Here is a 26,147-nt window from a genome sequence, read left to right as displayed (position 1 = left end):
GTCCCACTTCCTGGTTGGATTTTTCTCAGGTTTTCGCCTGCCATATGAGTTCTGTTATACTCACAGACATCATTCAATTAGTTTTAGAAACTTCAGAGTGTTTTCTATCCAATACTAATAATATGCATATATTAGCATCTGGGACAGAGTAGGAGGCAGTTCACTCTGGGCACGCTATTCATCCAAAAGTGAAAATGCTGCCCCCTATCCCAAAAAGGTTCAAGTCACCATTGGACACACGGTGTAATCCCTGAGAAGTTTCCTTCCACTCCGGCAACTGGACGCCTGTATCTTTGTAGTGACTGGGTGTATTGATACACCATCCAAGTGTAATTAATAACTTCATCATGATCAAAGGGATATTCAGTGTCTGCTTTTGTTTATCTTTACCCATTTACACCATCTACTTCTTTGTGCGAGGCATTGCAAAACCTCCCTGTGTTCTAACATCTTTGTTTGAAGTTCACTGCTTGACTAAAGGAACTTACAGATAATTGTATGTGTGGGGTACAGAGATGAGGCAGTCATTCAGAAAGTATTATTTCACACAGAGTGAGACCATGCAACCTATTATTTGATTTGTTAAGCAGATGTTTACTCCTTAATTTATTTAGGCTTGCCATAACTTTTTATGTCTGCAGGGGCAGTATTGAGTAGCTTGGATGAAAAGAGGCCCATTGTAAACGGCCATCTCCTCAGTCTCAGTTGCATATTATTATTATTATTATTGGATAGAAAACACTCTAAAGTTTCCAAAACTGTCAAAATATTGTCTGTGAGTATAACAGAACTGATATTGCAGGCGAAACCCTGAGGAAAATCAAAACAGGAAGTGGCTTCTATTTTGAAAACTCCATGTTCCATAGCCTCCCTTTGCTCCATTTAAAGGGATATGAACCAGATTCCTTTTCCTATCGCTTCCTCAAGGTGTCAACAGTCTTCAGACATAGTTTCAGGCTTTTATTTAGAAAAATGATCCAGAACGATAACATCGCGTCAAGTGGTCACATGAGTTTTGCACGCGCAACAGAATTTGGATAGGTATTGATTTTCCCTCTACTACTGTGAAAGACATTTGTGGTTGATATATTATCGATTATATATTTTAAAAACAACCTGAGGACTGATTATAAAAAAAACATTTGATGTGTTTCTGTGGACATTATGGAAACTATTTCGATTTTCGTCTGTGTTGTCGTGACCGCTCTTTCCTGTGGATTTCTGAACATAACGCGACAAACAAACGTCGGTATTTTGGATATAAAAATCATCTTTATGGAACAAAAGGAACATGTGTTGTGTAACTGGGAGTCTTGTGAGTGAAAACATCCGAAGATCATCAAAGGTAAAGATTAATTTGATTGCTTTTCTGATTTTCGTAACCGAGCTACCTGATGCTAAGTGTACTTAATGTTTTTTCGTGCGATCGATAAACTTACACAAACGCTTGGATTGCTTTAGCTGTAAAGCATAATTTCAAAATCTGACACGACAGGTTGATTAACAAAAGGCTAAACTGTGTTTTCCTATATTGCACTTGTGATTTCATGAATATAAATATTTATTGTATGTAGCAATATGCTATTCAGCGGTTGTTGATGACACTTATCCCGATATCGGGATTGTAGCCATAACAAAATAACAAAGGGGTTGAATATGTATTTCCTCAAGATATTTCAGATTTTCATTTCTAAAAACCTAATTCTACTTTGACATTATTGGTTATTATGTATAGGCCAATGACACAAAATGTGGAGTCCAGTTTTAAATGGGGGACAAGATGGTGAAAAATCTGACTGTCATGCATAGGTGTAATAGGTGGCAGGGAAGTCAGGCGCAGGAGAGTCAAATGGAGTGTAAAATGGAGTCTTTTAATAAAGTCCACGGAGTATGCTCCATAACACTAAATGTACATAACAAACAAACATGGGTACAAAGGACCCGACGCGCACCTATACAACAAACACACTACACTGACAATAAAACAATCTCTGACAAAGACATGAGGGGAAACAGAGGGTTATATACACAACAGGTAATGAATGGGATTGAAAACAGGTGTCGGAAGACAAGACCGGTGACGTCGAATGCGGAGCACCGCCCGAACAAGGAGAGGCAACGACTTCGGCAGAAGTCGTGACACTGACATGTAAATATTTAGCTAATTTGTGAAATGTTGTCATTTACCTTTTATTCACTGGCTGATATCCATTGGCTCCTTGTCCCTCAAAATTTACTTTAAAATTCTCCTCCTCCTCTACAAACCTTAAATGGCATCGGACCTGCCTATCCATCAGACCTACTATCCCCCATGAACCTCCACACATCCTAAATTTAAGCCGCGCCAAACTACTCCATGACGCTATGACCTGGCTACACACAATGGAGGGCTGTTTCTTTTGCTCCCACACACCACACATTTGGAACTCCCTTCCTGACAATCTCAGGGCTGCTCACACTCTTGAGGCTTTTAAAGCAGGCCTTAAGTGTCACTGTCGTCATAATTACTGGACCAAAGCGCAGCATGATCTGGGTTCCACATCTTTTTATTTCTAAGTGAAACTCACAGCAAAACCTAAAACAATACATTTCAAAACAAAACATTAAGCTAACAATAGTGCTAACATGCAACTATCCATAGTCAAGATCCCAACAAGCACAAATGGCTGCCTAAATATGATCCCCAATCAGAGACAATGACAAATAGCTGCCTCTGATTGGGAACCATACCTGGCCAACATAGAAACATAATCCCCTAGATGACCCACCTCTAGTCACACCCCAACATAGAGAATAAAAAGCTCTCTATGGTCAGGGTGTGACATTAAGACTCATCTCTATACGCCTTTCTTTCCTTCTAGACTTTGATTGTTGCTTTCGTAATTTGGTTATATATTTTGGTAGTTATATCCTGCCTGTTTGGCCCTGTCCGGGGAGTATCATCGGATGGGGCCACAGTGTCTCCTGACCCCTCCTGTCTCCAGTATTTATGCTGCAGTAGGGTCGGGGGGCTAGGGTCAGTGTCGGGGGGCTAGGGTGTCGGGGGGCTAGGGTCAGTCTGTTATATCTGGAGTATTTCTCCTGTCTTATCCGGTGTCCTGTGTGAAATTAAGTATGCTCTCTCTAATTCTCTCTTTCTTTCTTTCTCTCTCTCGGAGGACCTGAGCCCTAGGACCATGCTTCAGGACTACCTGGCATGATGACTCCTTGCTGTCCCCAGTCCACCTGGCCGTGCTGCTGCTCCAGTTTCAACTGTTCTGCCTGAGGCTATGGAACCCTGACCTGTTCACCGGACGTGCTACCTGTCCCAGACCTGCTGTTTTCAACTCTCTAGAGACAGCAGGAGCGGTAGAGATACTCTTATTGATCGGCTATGAAAAGCCAACTGACATTTACTCCTGAGGTACTGACTTGCTGCACCCTCGACAACTACTGTGATTATTATTATTTGACCATGCTAGTCATTTATGAACATTTGAACATCTTAGCCATGTTCTGTTATAATCTCCACCCGGCACAGCCAGAAGAGGACTGGCCACCCCTCATAGCCTGGTTCCTCTCTAGTGTTCTTCCTTAGTTTTGGCCGTTCTAGGGAGTTTTTCCTAGCCACCGTGCTTCTACACCTGCATTGCTTGCTGTTTGGAGTTTTAGACTGGGTTTCTTTATAGCACTGATAAATCACCTGAGGTAAGAAGGGCTATATAAATATATTTGATTGGAATTTTACAGTTTTGCCAGAGGCTGTTGTATCTAAGTATCTAACAAATCAAGAAATGCAAAACTGCCTGGATTGATTGACAACAGTGAATAACCTAATGTAAATGTGTAAAAGGTAAGCCATCTGGCACCATAGCATTCACCCTAATGGAAAATAGGCCCTATACAGTACATACAAGCTTGGGGATTGATTGGCACTGTGAGAGGGAAATCTACGGAAATACTGTAGCATGAAAACAAACTATATCCTGTCTGAGATCTGGATTCATGTCAAGTTTTCTGAGGGGCTAGCTTTGGTATGTGACATCCCCTTGACCATCATGAAACGTCTCCTTGTTGTCATTGAATGTCTCATGGATAACGTCCGACACAAATAGTAATCTTTTCATAATGTTCCCTAATAGATAATAAATTCCTCATTGTGACATTATACTGCAACCAAACCGGTATCTGTACTGAACTCCCTCTTATGGTCCCGAGGTTAATGTCATGTTTTAATGTTCCTACAATGTTCTCAGAACATCAGTGGGATAACATCTCGCTGAAACCCTTAAAGCAGCATTTCCCAAACTTGGAACCAAGGGGTGCACATTTTGGTTTTTGCCCTAGCACTACACAGCTGATTCAAATAATTAACTAATCATCAAGCTTTGGTTATTTTAATAAGCAATCTAGTACTAAGAGAAAAAAGTTAATGTGCACCCCTTGGGGTCCCCAGGACCGAGTTTGGGAAATGCGACTTTAAAGGGACCTAATGGGAACGTCGCCAAATGTCTTTAGGACGTTCCATGTTTGCTGGGTTAATTTGTATTTTTATTTATTTAACCTTTATTTAACTAGGCAAGTCAGTTAATAAGAACAAATTCTTATTTACAATGACAGGCTGGCCTAACCAGGACGATGCTGGGCCAATTGTGCTCCGCCCTATGGGACTCCCAATCACGGCCAGATGTGATACAGCCTGGAATCAAACCAGGGACTATAGTGACACCTCTTGCACTAAGATGCAGTGCCACTCAGGAGCCCGAGAGTAAATAGAATCTAATGAGTTGCTTGTAATAAACTCAATATAGTTCCATCTCTATGGAGTGGTTACTTATTGACCCTGAAACTACAATACCATGTGATCATACACTATGATATATTTAGAGCCTAGTAGAACAAGTTATTGGAGCAGTATTCCTCTGTCAAGCAAGAAGACATTTCATGGACACAACCTTTTTTATTTCTTTCACACCTCAGAAGTCTGATAATGTACAGATATTATCTGGGTCTTTATTTTTATTTTTAAGAATAAGAGTTTGAGGGAGGATGTGAATTAGTTTAGTCCAAGCCGACACAGAATCAAATGATTCACACTTGAATTCATTCACCTCCATACACACTCAAGCCATTTAAGGACTAAGAATTGCTGCATTGAACTATGGAAGAAAATTAACAACAGCTATGGAGAACACAACCCAAGTCAAGTTATTTTATCTCTTTGGCTTACAAGAGACATTTAACAACAAATCGATCTATTTCATCTTGTCTCTTATCACATATCTTCTCATCGTCACTGTGAATCTGACTCTGATCATAACAATCATTCAGGAGAAAGGTCTCCATGAGCCCATGTATATCTTTCTGTGTAGTCTGTGTGTCAATGGATTGTATGGAACTGCTGGTTTCTACCCCAAGTTCTTACTGGACCTTCAGTCAGATGTTCAGGTGATATCTTATGGTGGATGTTTGACTCAAACATATGTAATATACACATCTGTCCTGTGTGAAATGTCTACTTTAACAGTGATGTCATACGACAGGTATGTGGCAATATGCAGACCACTACTATACCATACCATTGTGACATCTTTAACTGTTAGAAAGTTACTCTTATTTTCTTGGTGTTATTCTTTATTTACAGGACTCATAGCAATTAGTTTAACCGTCAGAGTTCCTTTGTGTGGATCTCGCATTGATAAAATCTTCTGTGACATTCCGTCTATACTGAAACATGCATGTTTTTCCATTACCGTTAATCAGATTTGGAGCAAATGCCTCGTATTGGTTCATGTTTTACAGGTACTTTATATTGTATTTTCTTACTGTCAGATTGTAAGGACTTGTGTAAAGTCGTCTAAGGGAAGGATTAAGTTCACACAGACATGTGTGCCACATTTATTAACAATTGTTATTTTCATCACAGTGACCCTGTTTGACAATTTGCAAGGGTGGAATAATGTAAATATTACACTAAATATGCGTAATGCAATGGCCGTACAATTCGTTATTATACCACCTGTCTTAAACCCTGTCATATATGGACTTAACCTCAAGCAGATTCGACGGGCAGTTCTTATAAAGTGTAATGCACATAAAATCATAAATATAAGATGTTAGTTGCATGATTTTACACAACAGGGAGACTACCTAATCAGAAATCAACAAAATGAAGGTAAAATCTGCCAAAACCTTTGCACGGTTAAATGGCACGTCTCATTTCCTGATACCCATCGCCCTCTTCTGGGCAAGTGATTTATAAATAGTAACTGTAGCACACTTCTTAACCAGGAAAAAGGTTGTTTCCGTCCCAAATGGCGTTCCCTATGTGGTGCACTACTTTTAACCAGAGCCAAAGTAGTGCACTAGAAAGTGAATAGAGAGCAATTGATAGAACAAATCGGTGGCTCCTTATGCAGTTAAGACATTTCTATAGAAGAATAACAATATGCAAAGCTGTTGTTTAAATATATATTTTCCCAGCTGGGTGCTTTATTCTTAATACTCTCAGAAAATAAATCATGCTTCAGGATACAGTACAGTAAAAATCGTTTTTTTTAGGTTATTGAGTTGTGATAATGCATCCATGTGCTTATAGCCAGGACTCCTCTTCAGTGTATCTCTCAAAATAAATGGATATTCACAACAACTTTGAAAGACAATTCATTATTTTATTGGTGCAATAACAAGAATACGCATGTATCTAGAAAGTATGGTTGCATGTAGGCAGTGGTGGAAAAAGTACCCAATTGTCAAACTTGAGTAAAAGTATAGATACCTTAATAGAAGGTTACTCAAGTAAAAAATGAAAGTCACCCAGTAAAATAGTAATTGAGTAAAAGTCTAAATATACTTAAGTATCAAAAGTAAATGTGATTACTAAAATATACTTAAGTGTCAAAAGTAGAAGTAAAAGTATAAATAATTTCAAATTCCTTGTCACGACTTCTGTCGTTTCCTCTCCTTGTTCCGACTGTGTTCGGCGGTAGACATCACCGGTCTTCTAGCCATCACCGATCCATTTTTAATTTTCCATTTGTTTTGTCTTGTTTTCCCACACACCTGGTTTTCATTCCGTCATTACGTGTTATGTAATTAACCCTCTGTTCCCCCCATGTCTTTGAGTGGTATTGTTTGTGCACATGCGTGTGCACAAGTGAGTGTGCACATGTTGACTGGTGCGCGTCGGGTTTTGTACCCATGTTGATATTTTCTTGATGCCATTAGTTTTGGAATTAAACTTCTCCAGCTATTACCCAGTTCTGCTCTCCTGCATCTGACTTCCCTGCCACCAGTTATGCACCCCTTACATTCCTTATATTAAGCAAAGCAGAGGGCTCCATTTTCTTGTTATTAAAATGTACAGATAGCCAGGGGCACACTCCAACACTTAGACATTATTGACAAAAGATTAATTTGTGTTTAGTGAGTCTGCCAGACGAGAGGCAATAGGAATTTCAACATTTTCCTGTCCTGCTAAGCATTCAAAATGTAACGAGTACTTTTGGTTGTCACGGAAAAAGTACAATATTTTCGTTCGGAATGTAGTGAAGTAAAAGTAAAAGTTGTCAAAAATATGAATAGTAAAGTGATTAGCTTATGGCTTGGGGAAAGAAGTTGTTAAGAAGCTTTTTGGACCTAGACTTGGGGCTCCGGTAAGGCTTACCATGCGGTAGTAGAGAGAACAGTCTATGACTAGGGTGGCTGGAGTCTTTGACAATTTTAGGGCCTTCCTCTAACATAGAGGTCCTGGATGGCAGGAGGCTTGGCCCCAGTGATGTACTGGGCCGTACGCACTACAGTCTGTAGTGCCTTGCGGTCGGAGGCCGAGCAGTTGTCATACCAGGCAGTGATGCAACCAGTCAGGATGCTCTCGATGGTGCAGCTGTAGAACTTTTTGAGGATCTGAGGACCCATGTCAAATCTTTCAGTGTCCTGAGGGGGAACAGGTTTTGTTGTGCCCTCTTCACGACTGTCTTGTTGTGCTTGGACCATGATAGTTGATAGAATGGGGGTGTGCTCGGGTCTTCCTTTTGCTGTAGTCCACAATCATCTCCTTTGTCTTGATCATGTTGAGGGAGAGGTTGTTGTCCTGGTACCACACGGCCATGTCTCTGACCTCCTCGCTATAGGTTGTCTCATCATTGTCGGGGATCAGGCCTATCACTGTTGTGTCATCAGCAAACTTTATGATGGTGTTGGAAGCGTGCTTGGCCATGCAGTCATGAGTGAACAGAGAGTACAGGAGGGGACTGAGCACGCACCCCTGAGGGGCCCCCGTGTTTAGGATCAGCGTGGCGGATGTGTTGTTACCTACCCTTACCACCTGGTGGCATCCCGTCAGGATGTCCAGGATCCAGTTGCAGAGGGAGGTGTTTAGTCCCTGGGTCCTTCGTTTAGTGATGAACTTTGAGAGCACTATAGTGTTGAACACTGAGCTGTAGTCAATGAATAGCATTCTCGCATAGGTGTTCCTTTAGTCCAGGTGGGAAACGGCAGTGTGGAGTGCAATAGAGATTGTATCATCTGTGGATCTGTTGGGGCGGTATGCAAATTGGAGTGGGTCTAGTGTTTCTGGGATAATGGTGTTGATGTGGGCCATGCCCAGCCTTTCAAAGCACTTTATGGCTACAGACGTGAGTCCTACGTGTTGGTAGTCATTTAGGCATGTAACCTTAGTGTTCTTGGGCACAGGGACTATGGTGGTCTGCTTGAAACACATTTGTATTACAGACTCAAAACTATCAAAATAAAGAAAGTCGCACACTCCATGTATAATCTCCCAGCAATTGAATGGGTATTTACCAACGTTTTGTCATCACTGTGCCTTCATCAGGGTAATGTCATAAATACTTGAACCAGGTACCCACTGCATACATTAATGACTTTGATGTCCAGATAGATCTATTCAAGTTTTTCCGTAACCTGAGATTGCATGAGTTCTCTGATAAGAGTAATACTTACATGACTCCACTTGAAATGTCATCCTCAGTGAGATGTATACATACAGTAGGTCTACCACGCTAATCAATAGACTTACCTGTCCTACCGAGAGTCAAGGAGGAGATGGATCCATTAACCCAGTGCCTCCATAGAAACCTTCTGTAGGATTGTGGAAAATTATGTATGTTACTTCATGAAAGACAAACAGAAACACAAATCCTGTGATAACCTGAGTAGAGATGAGCGAATGGCTCTTAATTAAGGACTTAAAGTCAGATCCTTTGGTTATCATAAAAAAAATGTGACAAAGCAGGAGGAATTTGTATACAAAACAAATGTGACTATGTGAATGAATGTCGCCAACAACTATCTAAAGGTGACTTCTATCGCAATCTGAATTGTGACCCTACTCTGGAATTCCAGCATAATATCTCATCCACAGTGGAAAGCTGTTTGGAATCAGGATGTCACGACTTCCGCCGAAGTCGATCCCTCTCCTTGTTCAGGCGGCGTTCGGCGGTCGACGTCACCATCCTTCTAGCCATCGCCTATCCACTTTTCATTTTCCATTTGTTTTGTCTTTGTCTTACACACCTAGTTTCAATCCCCCAATTACTTGTTCATTATTTAACCCTCTGTTCTCCCATGTTTGTCTGTGAGTGATTGTTTATTGTATTGTGGTCCGTTATTTGTGGCCTTGCATTTATTTGACGTGTATTGTTATTATTGTTGAGTAAATTGCGTTCATTACTTATATCTGCGGTCCTGCGCCTGACTCATCTACACCAGCTACACACCGACACATTACACAGGACATATCACAAAACAAGAAGTTTCATTTCTATGTGTGAAATTTCCCAAGATACCAACTTTCTATACAGTCGCTAAATTACACAAACAAGTATCTCCTCCTCCAGGTAGACCCATTTTAGCAGCAATCGACTCAGTGACATCCAACATTTCTAAATTTGTGGATTACCACATTAAACCGATGGTTGAGAATCTCCAATCTTACGTCAAAGACTCTAGTCACATTATCTCATTGATAGAGGGCTTAGGAAGGTTACCAGAGGACACCCTGCTGGCCACTTTTGATGTGGAGAGCTTGTACCCTAACATCCCACACACTGGAGGCTTGCAGGCGCTACAACACTTCCTAGAGAAACTCTACCCTTGCTCCATCCAATGATTGCATCTTACAACTTACTGAACTGGTATTATCCCATAACTACTTTCTCTTTGAGTTTTTTCTTCAAATTCGGGGTGTAGCCCTTTTTCCCCCAACTATGCAAACAATTTGAAGAAGCATTCCTTTTTAAAACAGAGACACACCCCTTACTTTCTAAAATACTTCCATGGAAGAGATACATAGATGATGTCTTTGTGCTCTGGGAAGGAAGTCAGCACGAACTAAATTAATTCCAAACTCTACTTAATGATTGCTCTGAACACCTCAAATTCACCATGCAGACTGATGAGAAAAATAAACTACCTGGACTTACGGATTATCAAAGAGAATTATGCATTACACACAGACATTACACACAAAGCCCACAGATCGCAATAACTTGCTATGTGAGGATAGTATGCATCCCCTTCTCATCAAGAATGGTCTACCATATAGCCAGTTATGCAGGATTAAATGAATCTGTAGCCACCAGTCTGATTTTGACAGCAATGCTAAAAAAAATGACAGATAAATTGAAAATGAGAGGCTACAAGGACAAAACTCTTGATGCGGCAATGATGAAAATATCTCAAAAACCAAGAGCGGAATTACTAAAAACTCAACAAAAGAAGAAAAACAAACGCAACCATCTTTTGTACTAAGTACACCAAGGGTTCCGAGAACATGAAAGCAATCCTGAAAAAGCACTGGCATATTCTGCAATCAGACAAAAAAAATTGCACACCTCTTCAAGGAACACCCACTGGTGGTCCTGTAAGCGTGGTCGCAATATTGGAGATAGTTTGGTGAGATCTGACATGCCCCCTGAGTCCACTCAGACACTCTTGACACCTATCCCAAATGGGAACTACAAATGTAGCTCATGCGCAGAGTGGAATAGTACCATAAAAACATCTTTACATACAGGTCGAAAGATCCCTGTGAGGGGTATCATGGTCTCACGCAAGACCAAGGGAGTAATCTATCTCATCACCTGTTCATGTGGAAAAGCCTATGTAGGATTAAAGAAAAGACAATTAAAACAACGCATAGCTGAACACCAGAGCTCAATCAGGTGTAAGAACATTGACTATCCAGTAGCAGCTCACTTTGTTGAAGATAACCATCCAATCTCCTCCCTCAAATACACAGGCATTGAGCATGTTGCTCTACCAAGGAGAGGAGGTAACATTGAGATTCTACTACTACAAAGAGAGGCTTACTGGATATCCTACCTAAAAACATTGACCCCTAGTGGTCTGAATATTGACTTTGATCTCAGTCCCTTCTTATGAAAACTTTTTCCTTTATGAACAAGTTTTATCAATTGAAAAATTATTTTTAGTTATTATTTTTCTAGCTTATTAGCGTACGTTCCCCTTGTTGATGATGTTCATTATATATTAAGGTTGAACCAATATTACATGTAACAAAAATGAAAAAAAAGTGTAATTGAATGAAACAATAATGTATGTTGACGCTAATTTGATGTAAAATATTCCATTATGTTTCTATATGATAACAATAGCATAATATATTTAATATACCATATACTATTTTTTTTAACCTTTTCACTAATTAATAGTAATTAACTTAATCATTATGACACCCCCCTCACCACTGTCATTGGTTACACTAATTGCACTGTGTGTCTACATAACCTGGTTCAAGTATTTTTATCAAGTATTACAGACTCAGACAGGCAGTGAAGACACTTGCCATTTTGACCTCATGGCTTGGTTTTTGCTCTGACATGCACTGTCATCTGTTGGACCTTATATAGACAGGTGTGTGCCTTTCCAAATCATGTCCAATCAATTGAATTTACCACAGGTGCACTCCAATCAAGTTGTAGAAACATCTCAAGGACGATCAATGGAAACAGGATGCACCTGAGCTCAATTTCGAGTCTCATAGCAAAGGGTCTGAGTACTTATGTAAATAAGGAATCTGTTTTTATTTTTAATACATTTGCAAAAAATAATTAAAACCTGTTTTCGCTTTGTCGTTATGGGTTATTGTGTGTAGATTGATGAGGAAAATAAATAATTTAATAAATTATAGAATAAGGCTGTAATGTAACAGTGTTACAGCCTGAATTCAACATTTTTCACACATGTACACACAATAACCCATAATGACAAAGCAAAAACATGTTTTTAGAAATAATTGCTAACTTACTGAAAGTGAAATACAGAAATATCAAATGTACATAAGTATTCACACCCCTTAGTCAATACATGTTATACAACGGGTGGGTCTAATCCTGAATGCTAATTGGTTAAAAACATATTCCAGGAGGTGTCTATTCCACAAATTACCACCACCTAAATCTATGATGTTAAAATGCCTATTTACTCTGTTCCATCTGACTGCGCAATTCACCTTCTCATCAACACATTCTCACATTTCTTTTAGACTAACATTTAGTTTTCAACAGTGGAGATTTGTTTAAACCTTGCCGTCTGTCCCTCCGACATTTGCAGCATTGTTTCAATATTCAAATTCGATTTCCAACTGTCCCATAGTAATGAACGTTTAGGAGTCGGAACGAGAGAGAGGCAGGCAGCGTTTCTCAGCCAGTCGAAATCATGAATCACATGGCATCATTTTATGGAAATATACAAAGAAATGTAACGAAGTGCATCTAGTTTGCCATCTTTCCAGCTTCAGTTTAAATTGTTGTGTTAGCTGTGTTGTTGGCTAACTCCTCTGAATATGCTGGACAATGGAATGAGTCAAAATTCACCCAAGGCTGAAAAACGGTAAAAGAACGTTGGCTAAGCTGGAACACTGAGCACGAGCCCATAGCAAATTAATGGAATGTTCGCAGAGCCTGTTTTGACTGGAGTGATGCTTAGAATTCCATTTCGCTAAACGGCACAAAAATGTTTATCCCTTCTTATATTTACAGTACAATCTGTTCGTCGGACGAAACTCGAAAAAAAACTTGTGTAGAAAGTAAACATTACGCACCTCGATGGTGTCAACTGTGCATGTGTATAATGAGAAAGTAGGAAAAAATGAAAACTTCTGACTATTTCTGGTCCAGTGATCGATCACACCTGAGCTTGCTGCACAGACCTACATAATTACAAAGAGGAGATTCTCATGATTAAAATGAAGCCCGACTTGAAAAAATGTAAATATACACATTGTGAGATATTTGGTGAAATAAACCGGCATGCCTCTCCATAGGTAAACAATGAGGGGAGCTCAGCGTTCCAAGTGCAAAAAGTTTTTGGGGGCTAGCATTTGACATAACCGAGCTCTCTGCCCAGATGTACAAAATTAGAAAGAGGGGATTCACATTATTAAAATGGTGTCCGACTTGAACAAATCTAAATATACACATAACGAGAAATTTGGCGAAATAGACGGACATGACTATATTTCCCATATAGGAAACAATGGGATGACCTCAAGAGTTCCATGAGTATTTTTGTGTTGTTGTTGTTTACGTTTTAACTACCAACAATGTGAGCAGATCTCATTGCCAACAATAGCAAAGCAGGCATTGTGACATAGAACAATAAGCTGGGAATAGAACATTCGGAAGGCAAATTGGTGCCACGGTGCTCAATAGAACTAATAGGAGCTGGCAGGGTGAAAAATGCCCTAAAATTATCATGTATCAAGGTAAGACCCAAGTGCAGACTGTGTGAAGTAACAATGTTTATTGTAACAACAGGGGCAGGCAAACGACAGGTCAAGGCAGGCAGGGGTCGACAATCCAGAGTAGGAGCAAAGGTACAGGACGGCAGGCTGGCTCAGGGTCAGGGACCGGCAGAGTTCAGTAATCCAGAGGTGGAGCAAAGGTACAGGATGACAGGCAGGCTCAGGGTCAGGGACCGGCAGAGTGGTCAGGCGGGTAGGTACAGGGTCAGGACTGGCAAGGGCCAAAAACCAGGAGGACGAGAAAAAGGAGAATTGGAAAAGACAGGAGCTGACAGGACAAACACTGGTAAGCTTGACAAACAAGACAAACTGGCACAGACAGACAGAAAACACAGGAATAAATACTCAGAGGATAAGTGGGGAAGAGGGGCGACACCTGGAGGGGGTTTACTTCAAAATGATGGCAAGCAGCTAGGAAATATGGTCATATTATGAAACTGGGCTCCACGGCGGATGCAATTAACTAGTTTTTATCAGAAGAAAATGTTGTTAAAGATGCCATGTGTCCAGCCTACTCTGAACAACAGAACAGTGTCCTAACAAGAGAGCAAATGTTCTATGCCATGCGAAACCGTGCCTCATTAGCTCATTGTTATGGATGTATCCAAATAAATGTCAACAGAAAACAGCTTAAATAAATGCAGCTACCATTGTTATTCTGTCTGCACTCTCTGACGTGACTGTAAATTAGCCGTATTTGGCTAGCTAGCAAGCAAGGGATAAGAACTTTGCCAGCCAGTATGGCAATGGAACATTTAGAAAGATACAAAACAAAAAGACTGAAAAACTGGGTCACGTCTCTGGCAACCGAATCAATAGAATGAACGACCAGTCGGCTTGGGTAGCGGACCTAGATTTGTTTCTATTTCTACTATATCTTGTGGAAGAATGAAATAGTATGAAAAAATTCCTAAAAAGAATGCTTAATGAAAATATGTCCATCATTATTTGAATATGTTGGTAACCCGTTGTATAAAAGTGATAATGCCCTTGAAGCCGGTGTTTGAAGGATATATTGGCATGGTTTGCCGGCCCTCGACAAACACCTGTGTCAACATATCCTCCAAACACTCCTAACAACTTCACCATGCTCAAAAAAAACGCTTATTTTTTTACTAATAGGTTCCCTTCATTGGAAAACTTGAATCTGTGTTTGAAATTCACTGCTTGACGAAAGGAACTTACAGGTAATTGTATGTGTGGGGTAGAGTGGTAAGGTAGTCAATCAAAAATGCTATTATTGAACAGAGAGTCAGTCCATGCAACTTATTATGTGACTTTTTAAGGAAATGTTTACTCCTTAACTTATTTAGGCTTGCCACAACAAAGGGGTTGAATACTTGACTCAAGCTTACTTGATATTTCTAAAATCATAATTCCACTTTCGCATTATGGTGTATTGTGTATAGGCAAGTGACACAATTTCAAGACAGTAAGAAAATCAGAGGAGGAGAAAGGGATTGAACCTTGGTCTCTGGCAGGGAGTTGTATGTGTCTTATGATGATGAGGGTTACCACACTACTGCTCTGCATAACAAGCATCCTGTTTAATTCTCACACTACGATTGGAGTGTATGTAACTGTAACATTAGAGAAAAAAACTGGTAAGCAGAGACAGTGTGTCAATTGTATTTGTTATTCAAAATATACATATTATTGAACTACAGTAGGGATGAATGATGTTTGCTGAATGTTCTACTCAATGTCCATCACAGCCACAAGGTAACAATGCTTTTCCATGGTGATGCCTATGGTATTAAACACTTTGAAGAGTAATACTGTGGAAATAATGCAACTGTCTGAATACTTATGTAAACACTTATGCAAATGTGATATTTCAGTTGTTTTTTTTATACATTTGTAAAAATGTCTAAAAACCTGTTTTAGCGTTGACGTTATGTGGCATTCTATGTAGATTGATGTGGGGAAAAAAGAATTTAATACATTTTCAAATAAGGCTGCAACGTAACAAAATGTGGAGAAAGTTAAGGAGAAAGTTCAGTACTTTCCAAATGCACTGTACATAGCACCCAAACTCCTGGAAGGTTAATGAGAGATTTGATATTGTTGCCTGATTATAGGGTCCCTACATATACTGTACATTGTTTTAAAGGATCATAGGCCACTAACACAGCCTGTTCAATAACATAACATCAAGGATGTGTATTCTTCTGATGTGCTGTTTGAGATAAGAGGGAAATTGTCGAGCCTGAATCGATCAGCGTATCACAGGTTAATCAGTCCTCTAAGACTGTTTTGAGGTATGGCCTGTTTGAGTAGTCTTTTTCTCATCATATCACCAACAAAGTGGAGTGGGTGTCCGCAAAGGTGTGGTGTGTTATCTGTGTCAATTATCAAGACAGTGGCATACTTTGTGACCAGGTGGGACCACTTATCTGAGATTGGGGAGTATGGACGATGTCACAGGGTTCCCAGAATATCAATTGCCTGGAACTCATGACCATGTACTTAGCGCTCAGGCTCCTCCTCTCGCATTTGTCGGGCCGCATGTGCTGGTCAGATCCAACAACATGACCACGGTGGCATACATCAACAGAACGGGGGTGACTCGGTCACTCTCCCTCCTACTGTGGAGCCATACACATTCGTTCTCACTTTGGGCGGTGCATGTTCAAGGTTGCCTCAACTCTGGTGCAGAGATGTTATCCAGAGGGGCCCTCTTCCACAGGATTGGAGACTACACCCCTGGGTGGTAGCCCAGATATGGGAGAGGTTCAGAAGGGCCAACGTAGATCTTTACCCATCGCGCGAAAACACACACTGTCATCTATTTTTCTCGATGAGTGTCCCGATTGCCCCGATGGGAATGGAAGCTTTGGTGCAACAGTGTCCTCTGACCCTCTTTTACGCATTTGCGCCAGTCGCTCTGACTCATTATCATTAATTATTGTGGCTCCGTTGCCTCAAGTAGCCTTGGTTAGTGGAGATTATTCGCCTTTTAGGTAGGGCCCGTGGCAACTCCCATTGCACAGCACCCTGTTGACCAAGGTGCACGGACAGGTTTGGCACGAGAGGCCGGAGATTTGGTTCCTATTGGCCTGGCCCCTGAGAGGGCCAATCTGCTGGCTAGCGGTATACTTCTGAATGTTATTGCTACCATTCAGTCTGCAAGGACGCCCTCCGCGAGAGGGCTGTATGCGTATAAGTGATAACCGTTTGAGCTTTGGTGCCAAGATAAAGGACTTGTTCTTTTTCAGTGCTCTGTGAATGACATCCTTATGTTTTTACAGGAGCTTTTATAGCAGGAACACACATTCTCCACGTTAAAATTATACATGGCCGCTAGCTCAGCATGTCATGTGGGGATTAATGGAGCCTCACTGGGGGATCACCCTCTGGTGGTGCGGTTCCTGAAAGGATTACATAGTCTCAGACCAGGATCTAAACCTATTGTGCCCACATGGGACTTGGCGCTGGTTTTTGAGGAGCTGTGTGGAGCTTTGGCCTCGGCTAAACATGTTGTGGACCTTCAAGGTTATCTGTACACCCTTCCGGTATTCAGTTTTCCCCAGGCAACATTGCATCCAAATGCTGCCTTCTCCCCGAAAGTCATGGCTATGTCCTACAGGTCCTTAGCTTTTGAGCTATTTCCTTTTCACCTCAGTCCATTTGCTTCTGGAGAGCAACAGAGGTTAAATACCTTGTGTCCAGTGCAAACTTTACGCACATACATTGAATGGACCCTTGATATCCGGTTATGTGAACAGCTGTTTGTCTGTTTTGCTAATCCAGCTCGTAGCAGGGCGCTCTCTAAGCAGCGTCCCTCCAACTGGATTGTAGAGGCTATCTCCCTGGTGTGTAGCAGCAAGGGGCAGGGGTTACCTAGCGGTGTATGCGTCCACTCCACCAGGGGTCTGGAGGTGTCTTGTTTAAAGGGTTGACTATAGGAGATATTTATGCTGCGCGAGTTGGGCATCACCACATACTTTTGTGAGGGTTTATTACTTGGATGTCACTGCTCCCAGTAAAGCACACTGTGTGCTTACGGCTGGGAAAGGGGATAGTCACTAGGCAGCGCGCCGTGATCACAATACCCAGACGGCCTCATCTGGTTATTGTGTAAATAGCATTGGTCCAATCCTTCCAGGTCCTCTCCTCATTCCAACGACGATCGTTACAGAATCACCCACCAACCAAGGATCAAGCAGCGTGGTGTCGGGCAGCAGCAATCTCTGGACTCATGGACATGGGAGGAGATTTTGGACGGAAAAGGACCCTGGGCACAGGCTGGGGAATATCAGGTTGGCAATATGAGGAGGCAGCACGGCAGCGTGACAGGCACGAGAGGCAGCCCCCCCCAAAAAGAATTGGGAGGGAACACGGGGAGTAGCGCACGGTGTCGCCAGTACGTGCTCATAGCCCGGCGGGCTATAGGCCAGCACCCCGCAAGTGCCAAGCGAGAGTGGGCATCCAGCCAGTGTGTGTTGTGCCAGCCCAGTGTGTTTGGTCTCCAATACGCCGTTTCGACCCAGGGTATCCTGCGCCGGCGCTGCGTGCTATGTCTCCAGGGCGCTGGGAGGGTGCAGTGCGTCCTATGCCTGCGCTCCGCCCGTGCCGGGCGAATGTGGGTATTGAGCCTAAGGGAGAGGTGCGAGTGGTATGCACCAGATCTCCACGTTCTGACCTTAGTTCCTTTGTTATGTCTTTGTTTTAGTTTGGTCAGGGCGTGAGTTGGGGTGTGTAGTCTATGTTCCTTTTTCTATGTTGTGTTTGTGTTCGGCCTGGTATGGTTCTCAATCAGAGACTTAGGTAGCCTTTTCCCACCTGTGTTTTGTGGGTGATTATTTTCTGTTCAGTGTTTTTTCATTCACCGTACAGGACTGTTTGTTTGTCGTTTTTGTTGTTTTGTGTAGTGTTCAGTTTAAATAAAAAATATGATGAACACTTACCACGCTGCGTATTGGTCCGATCCTTCCAGGTCCTCCTCTCCTCATTCCAAACACTTATTCGTTACACTAATGATATAAAGATTTGTGGGGGATGTTTTGTTAGACTTCAGTGCGGCTTTTGACATTATCGATATTAGTCTGCCGCTGGAAAATGTCATGTTTTATGGATTTACACACACTGATATATTGTGGATAAAGAGTTACCTGTCTAAAAGAACACAGAGGGTGTTCTTCAATGGAAGCCGCTCTAACATACTCCAGGTAGAATCAGGAATTCCTGAGGGCAGCTGTCTAGGCCCCTTACTTTTTTCAATCTTTACTGAGTTAAGCCAGTGTGTCTATGTATATTGTAATGGTTGTCATAGGTTGAAGAAGGTGAAGAGGACCAAAGTGCAGCATGGTACGTGTTCATGTATATTTATTTTAACTCAGAACATGACGATCAAAATAACAAAAATGAGACCAACATGAAACAGTTCTGTCTGGTGCAGACACTGAGACAGAAAACAACTACCCACGAAACACAATAGAAAACAGACTACCTAAATATGGTTCTCAATCAGGGACAACGATTGACAGCTGCCTCTGATTGAGAACCATACCAGGCCAAACACAGAAATAGCAAATCATAGAAAAATGAACATAGACAACCCACCCAACTCACGCCCTGACCATACAAAAACAAAAACATAACAAAAGAACTAAGGTCAGAACGTGACATATATGGATGACTCAAAACTATACACTACATCTACTAAAGCGACTGAAATGACTGCAACACTTAACAAAGAGCTGCAGTTAGTTTCAGAATGGGTGGCAAGGAATAAGTTAGTCCTAAATATTTCAAAAACTAAAAGCATTTTATTTGGGACAAATCATTCACTAAACCTGTTATGTACTTGAGTGAAGACCCAAAAGCGGTTTTAACAGAAAACAGAGTTCTTTAATGAAAAAACAGGAATGGCATAAATCCTCTTCCAACGTAGTCAATGGAACAAAAGAACGTAGTATAATGCAGGATGCACCTGCCAGGCAGACTCCGACAGGATAGGACAAGGTGGAAGCAAACGGGACGACAGCTTGCTTCTGGCATCAAAAAACACAAACAAGAATCAGACACTGAAAGTAGCAGGAACAGAGAGAGAAATAGAGACCTAATCAGAGGGGGAAGAGAGAACAGGTGTGAAAGAGTGAATGAGCTAGTTAGAGGAGATGTAGAACAGCTGAAGAATGAGAGACAGAGAAGGTAACCTAAAAAGACCAGCAGAGAGAGACAGAGTGAAGAGAAAGGACAGGAACAGACATAACAAGACATGACAAAACCCTAAACCTCAACTAAATTTTGTCATGAATAATGTGGAAATTGAGCAAGTTGAGGGGAATAAACTGCTTGGAGTAACCCTGGATTGTTATCTGTCATGGTCAAAACATATTGATACAACAGTAGCTAAGATCGGAGAAATCTGTCCACAATAAAGCGCTGCTCTGCCATTTTAACGGCACTACTACAGGCCCTAGTTTTGTTGCACCTGGACTACTGTTCAGTCGTGTGGTCAGGTGCCACAAAGAGGTACTTAGGAAAATTGCAATTGGCTCAGAACAAGGCAGCACGGCTGGCCCTTGGATGTACACATTAACATTAACAATATGAATGTCAATCTCACCTGGCTCAGAGTGGAGGAGAGATTGACTTAATCACTACTTTTATTTGTGAGAGCTATTGACATGTTGAATGCACCAAGCTGTCTGTTTGAACTATTGGCACACAGCTCGGACACCCATGCATACCTCACAAGACATGCCACCAGAGGTCTCTTCACAGTCCCCAAGTCCAGAACAGAATATGGGAGGCGCACAGTACTACATAGAGCCATGACAACATGGAACTCTATTTTACATCAAGTAACTAATGCTTGCAGTAAAATTAGATTGAAAAAACAAAAAAGAATATACCTTATGGAACAGTGGAGACTGTGATGCAACATGAACATTGGCACAGACACATGCATATACACACGATAACATATACACTATACACATACGTACACATCTATTTTGTGTTGTTGATATGTGGTAGTAGAGTAGGGGCCTGAGGGCATACACTTAATGTATTGTTAAATCTTTTGTGAATGTATTGTAAAGTTTTTAGAATTGTGTAACAGCCTTAATTTTGCTGGACCCCAGAAAGAGTAGCTGCTGCCTTGGCAAAAACCTCCAGGGGACCAAGACATAACATCCTGACTACATTAGACAAGCATTTTGTGACATTCTGGGGACATTCTAATGATTAATTTTGTTTGCAGGGACATTTCCTTGGGGCTATCACCCAACGTCCTGATGACTAGTAAAATGAAAGTCCTGAGAACGTCCTAAAAAGGTACTGATATGGTCCTCAATTACATCCTGGTAAACTACAGGGAGCTAGACAAAAGTCCCCCAGAGAACGTTCCCTTGGGACCATCACATGACTTCCTGAAGTCTAGTAAAATTAAGTCCTGAGAACATCCTAAAAAGGTCCTGAGATGGTCCCCTGTGATGTCCTGGTAACTTAGCCGGAAATAAACAGAACGTTCCCTTGGGACCATCATGTTTCTTCCCCTTGGCCATCATGAAACGTCTCCTTGTGGTCATTCATTGGCCGATGGTTAATGTCTTATAAGAAACAAATTATCACATTTCAGGGGAAGACCCTGAGGCAGACAGTGTCAAAGTAACAAAAGTTTATTACATAGTACATGGTGCAGACAAAATGACAGGTCAGGGGCAGGCAGAGGTCAGTAATCCAGATCAGAGTCCATAATATACAGAATGGTAGGCAGGCTCAGGGTCAGGGCAGGCAGAATGGTCAAAACCGGGAAACCTAGAAAACAGGAACAAGAAAAAGACAGGAGCAAGGGGGAAAACGCTGGTAGGCTTCACGAACAAAACGAACTGGAACAGACAAAAAGAGAACACAGCTATAAATACACTGGGGATAATGGGGAAGACGGGCGACACCTGGAGGGGGGTGGAGACAAGCACAAAGACCGGTGAAACAGATCAGGGTATGACACAAATAGGAACCTTTTCATAATGTTCCCTAAGGGACATTAAAATACCTTATTATATCGTTATACTCGGACCAAACTGGAATCTGTACTGAATGTCCTCTTATGGTCCCAAGGTTAACGTCATGTTTTAATGTTTGTAGAGTGGTCTCAGAACATCAGTGGTATAACGTCTCGCTGAAAACCTTAGAGCAGCTTTTCCAAAACTCGGGCCTGGGGACCCCAATGGTTGCACATTTTCGTTTTTGCTCTAGCACTACACAGGTGATTCAAATCATCAACTAATCATCAACCTTTGATTATTTGAATCAGCTATGTAATGCTCGGGCAAGAAATAAAACATGCAGCCTTGGGGTCCCCAGGACCGAGTTTGGGAAATGCTGTCTTAAAGGGACCTGATGAGAACATCACCAAATGTCCTTAGGACATCCTCAGTTTTCCTGGTTAAAACATAAATAGACTGAGTAAATATAATTAAATGAGTTGCTTGTCATACACTCTATATAGTTCCATCTCTATGGAATTGTTACATGTTGACACTGAAACTACAATCCCATGTGAGCATACACTATGGTATATTTAGAGGCTACCAGGACAAGATATTGGAGCAGTCTCCCCTGTCAAGCAAGAATGCATTTTATGGACACAAATTTATTTATTTATTTCACACCTCCGAAGTCTGATAAGGTACAGATATTATATTATATATATTATATATATCCATTGACCAGAGAAAGAAAATTAACAAAATCTATGGAGAACTCAACCCAAGTCAAGTTCTTTTATCTCTTTGGCTTAAAAGAGACATTTGTCAACAAATCGGTCTATTTTACCTTGTCTCTTATCACATATCTTCTCATCATCACTGTGAATCTGACTCTGATCATAACAGTCATTCAGCAGAAAGGTCTCCATGAGCCCATGTATATCTTTCTGTGTAGTCTGTGTGTCAATGGATTGTATGGAACTGCTGGTTTCTACCCCAAGTTCTTACTGGACCTTCAGTCAGATGTTCAGGTGATATCTTATGGTGGATGTTTGACTCAAACCTATGTAATATACACATCTGTCATGTGTGAAATGTCTACTTTAACAGTGATGTCTTACGACAGGTATGTGGCAATATGTAGACCACTACTATACCATAACATTGTGACATCTTTAACTGTTAGAAAGTTACTCTTATTTTCTTGGTGTTATCCTTTATTTATTGCACTAATAAGTCTTAGTTTAACAGTCAGACTTCCTTTGTGTGGATCTCGCATTGATAAGATTTTCTGTGATTTTCCGTCTATACTGAAACATGCATGTTTTTCCAATAACATCAATCAGATTTGGAGCAAATGCCTCGTATTGGTTCATGTTTTACAGGTACTTTACATTGTATTTTCTTACTTTCAGATTGTAAGGACTTGTGTAAAGTCGTCTAAGGGAAGGATTAAGTTCACACAGACATGTGTGCCACATTTAATAACAATATTTATTTTCATCACAGTGACCCTGTTTGACCATTTGCAAGGGTGGAATAATGTAAATATAACTCTAAATATGCGTAATGCAATGGCCGTACAATTCCTTATTATACCACCTGTCTTAAACCCTGTCATATATGGACTTAACCTCCAGCAGATTCGAAGGGCAGTTTTTAGAAAGTGTAATACACATAAAATCTTTGTTATGAGACGTTAGTTACATCTTAAACAACAGGGAGACTTACTAATATCAGAAGTCAACAAAATGAAGGTAAAATCTTCCAAAACTGCTGCAAGGTTAAATGGCCCCGAATTTGTTGATGTCTATCGCCCTCTTCTGGGAAAGGGATTTACAAATATTCCAATAATAGAGTAATTGTAGCACACCTCCTGAGCATGAAAATGCTTGACTGGATCCCAAATGGCACCCTATTCCCTTTATGGTGCACTACTTTTGACCAGAACCAAAGTAGTGCACTATTTAGGAAATGGGGTCCAATGGATAGCACAAATATGTGACTCCTTATCCAGTTAAGAACTTTTTAAAGAAGAACAGCAATATGCAAAGCTACTCCGTCGAGCTATACTTTCCCCACTGGGTGATTTATTCATAATACTATTAACAAAAATAAATTATGTCATTAATGGTTGTGGTTACAACACAGTAAATATATAGCTTTTTTTAGGTTCTTGAGTTGTGATAATGTATATATGTGCTTATAAACAGGCGTCCACAGTGTATCTCTCAAAATAAATGTGTGTTCACAACCACTTTGGAAGGCAATTCATTGTTTAATTGGTGCAATAACACAAATATGCATGAAACTAGAAAGTAAGGTTGAATGTAGGCTACACATTTGGAGTGATTATAAATGGCATTAACAAGATACAATAAATAGTGAACAGAAATATCACATTCTGAATTCCAATTGAATTTATTTACTGGACGTAGATTTTTCTCCAGCGTATACGTATTCTATATTAATATTCGGACAATTTCAAATCATGTATTTTGACTGACTTCTGGTGGTATTAATATACAAGTTATTGGAGCAGTATCCCTGTGTCAAGCAAGAACACATTTCACAGGCACAGGTTTCTTTATATCTTTCACACCTCAGAAATCTGATAATATATATTATCGGGATCTTTTTTTTATATATATTTTTAAGAGTTTGATGGAGGATATGAATATGTTTTGTTAAAACTATTGTGGACACATAATCAAATAATTCACACACATTCATTCACCTCCATACACACTCAAGACATTTAAGGACTAAGAATTGCTGCCTTGACCAGAGAAAGCAAATCAACAAAAGCTATGGAGAACTCAACCTAAGTCAAGTTAATTAATCTATTTGGTTTACAAGAGACATTTAACAACAAATCGGTCTATTTTACCTTGTCTCTTATCACGTACCTTCTCATCATCACTGTGAATCTGACTCTGATCATAACAATCATTCAGCAGAAAGGTCTCCATGAGCCCATGTATATCTTTCTGTGTAGTCTATGTGTCAATGGATTGTACGGAACTGCTGGTTTCTAACCCAAGTTCTTACTGGACCTTCAGTCAGATGTTCAGGTGATATCTTATGGTGGATGTTTGACTCAAACCTTTGTAATATACACATCTGTCCTGTGTGAAATGTCTACTCTAACAGTGATGTCAAACGACAGGTATGTGGCAATATGCAGACCACTACTATACCATACCATTGTGACATCTTTAACTGTTAGAAAGTTACTCTTATTGTCTTGCTGTTATCCTTTATTTATAGCACTCATAGCACTTAGTTTAACAGTCAGACTTCCTTTGTGTGGATCTCGCATTGATAAGATCTTCTGTGACATTCCGTCTATACTGAAACATGCATGTTTACCCATTACCATCAATCAGAATTTGAGCTTTTGTATAATAGTGGTTCATGTTTTACAGATACTTCTCGTTGCATTTTCTTATTGTCAGATTGTAAGGACTTGTATAAAGTCAGCTAAGGGAAGGATTAAGTTCACACAGACATGTGTGCCACATTTATTGGCAATGGTTATTTTCATCACAGTGACCCTTTGTGACACTTTGCAAGGAAGGATTAGTAATGTAAATATTACTCTCTATATTAGCGTAGTGCAATGGCTGTACAATTCCTTGTTATACCACCTGTCTTTAACCCTGTCACATACGGACTTAATCAGATTCGAGTGGGCAGTTTTTAGAAAGTGAAATACTCATAAAAGCATTGATGTGAGAGGTTAGTTACATGATCTTACACAACAGGGAGACTTCCTGATTGATATCAGAAGTCAACAAAAATAAAGTTAAAATCTGGCAAAACTGTTGCAAGGTTAAATGGCCCCTCATCTGTTTTATCTATCGCCCTCTTCTGGGAAAATGATTTACAAATATTCCAAGAATAGAGTAATTGTAGCAAATCAAAATGTATTGCTCACATACACATATTTAGCAGATGTTATTGCTGGTGTTCCTAGCTCCAACAGTGCAGTAATATCTAACAATACACACAAATCTAAAATAGTAAAATAATGGAATTAAGAAATACAGAAATATTAGGACGAGCAATGTCGGTGTCTGGAGCATAAATATATATGATTTATACAGTGCATTAGGAAAGTATTCAGACCCCTTCCCTTTTCCCACGTTTTGTTACGTTACAGCCTTATTCTAAAATGGATTTTTCTTTTTAAATGTCCTCAATCTACACACAATTCTCCATAATAACAAAGCGACAACAGTTTGAGGGAAAAATGAGCAAAGTACAGAGAGATCCTTGATGAAAACCTATTCAGACTTGGGCGAAGGTACACATTTCAACAGGACAACGACCCTAAGCACACAGGCAAGACAACGCAGGAGTGGCTTCGGGACAAGTCTCTGAATGTCATTGAGTGGCCCAGCCAGAGCCGGGACTGAATACTTATGTGAATG

At 40.6% G+C, this 26,147-nt stretch overlaps 2 protein-coding genes and 1 pseudogene across 2 annotated transcripts; all 3 read left to right on the top strand.

Annotated features, from left to right (window-relative positions):
- The first annotated feature begins 5,163 nt into the window (after positions 1-5,163).
- On the top strand, positions 5,164-6,099 carry LOC135553380 (olfactory receptor 6N1-like). Its single transcript, XM_064985521.1, has one exon. It carries the CDS (start codon positions 5,164-5,166, stop codon positions 6,097-6,099), a length of 936 nt encoding a protein of 311 aa, XP_064841593.1.
- Positions 6,100-22,478: 16,379 nt separating this feature from the next.
- Positions 22,479-23,414, top strand: LOC135553379 (olfactory receptor 6N1-like). The gene has a single exon (XM_064985520.1). The coding sequence runs from the start codon at positions 22,479-22,481 to the stop codon at positions 23,412-23,414; it is 936 nt and encodes a 311-aa protein (XP_064841592.1).
- Positions 23,415-23,462: 48 nt separating this feature from the next.
- LOC135553378 (olfactory receptor 6N1-like) lies at positions 23,463-25,417 on the top strand (annotated as a pseudogene).
- Positions 25,418-26,147: the final 730 nt, after the last annotated feature.

Source organism: Oncorhynchus masou, chromosome 13 (assembly GCF_036934945.1).
Source record: "Oncorhynchus masou masou isolate Uvic2021 chromosome 13, UVic_Omas_1.1, whole genome shotgun sequence".
Lineage (NCBI taxonomy): Eukaryota > Metazoa > Chordata > Actinopteri > Salmoniformes > Salmonidae > Oncorhynchus > Oncorhynchus masou.
Note: the sequence above shows the minus strand (reverse complement) of the source record. Positions and strands in the feature narration are given on the sequence as shown.

Coding starts and splice junctions, on each gene's coding strand:
- LOC135553380 (XM_064985521.1), top strand. CDS start 5,164: ATGGAGAACACAACCCAAGTCAAGTTATTTTATCTCTTTGGCTTACAA.
- LOC135553379 (XM_064985520.1), top strand. CDS start 22,479: ATGGAGAACTCAACCCAAGTCAAGTTCTTTTATCTCTTTGGCTTAAAA.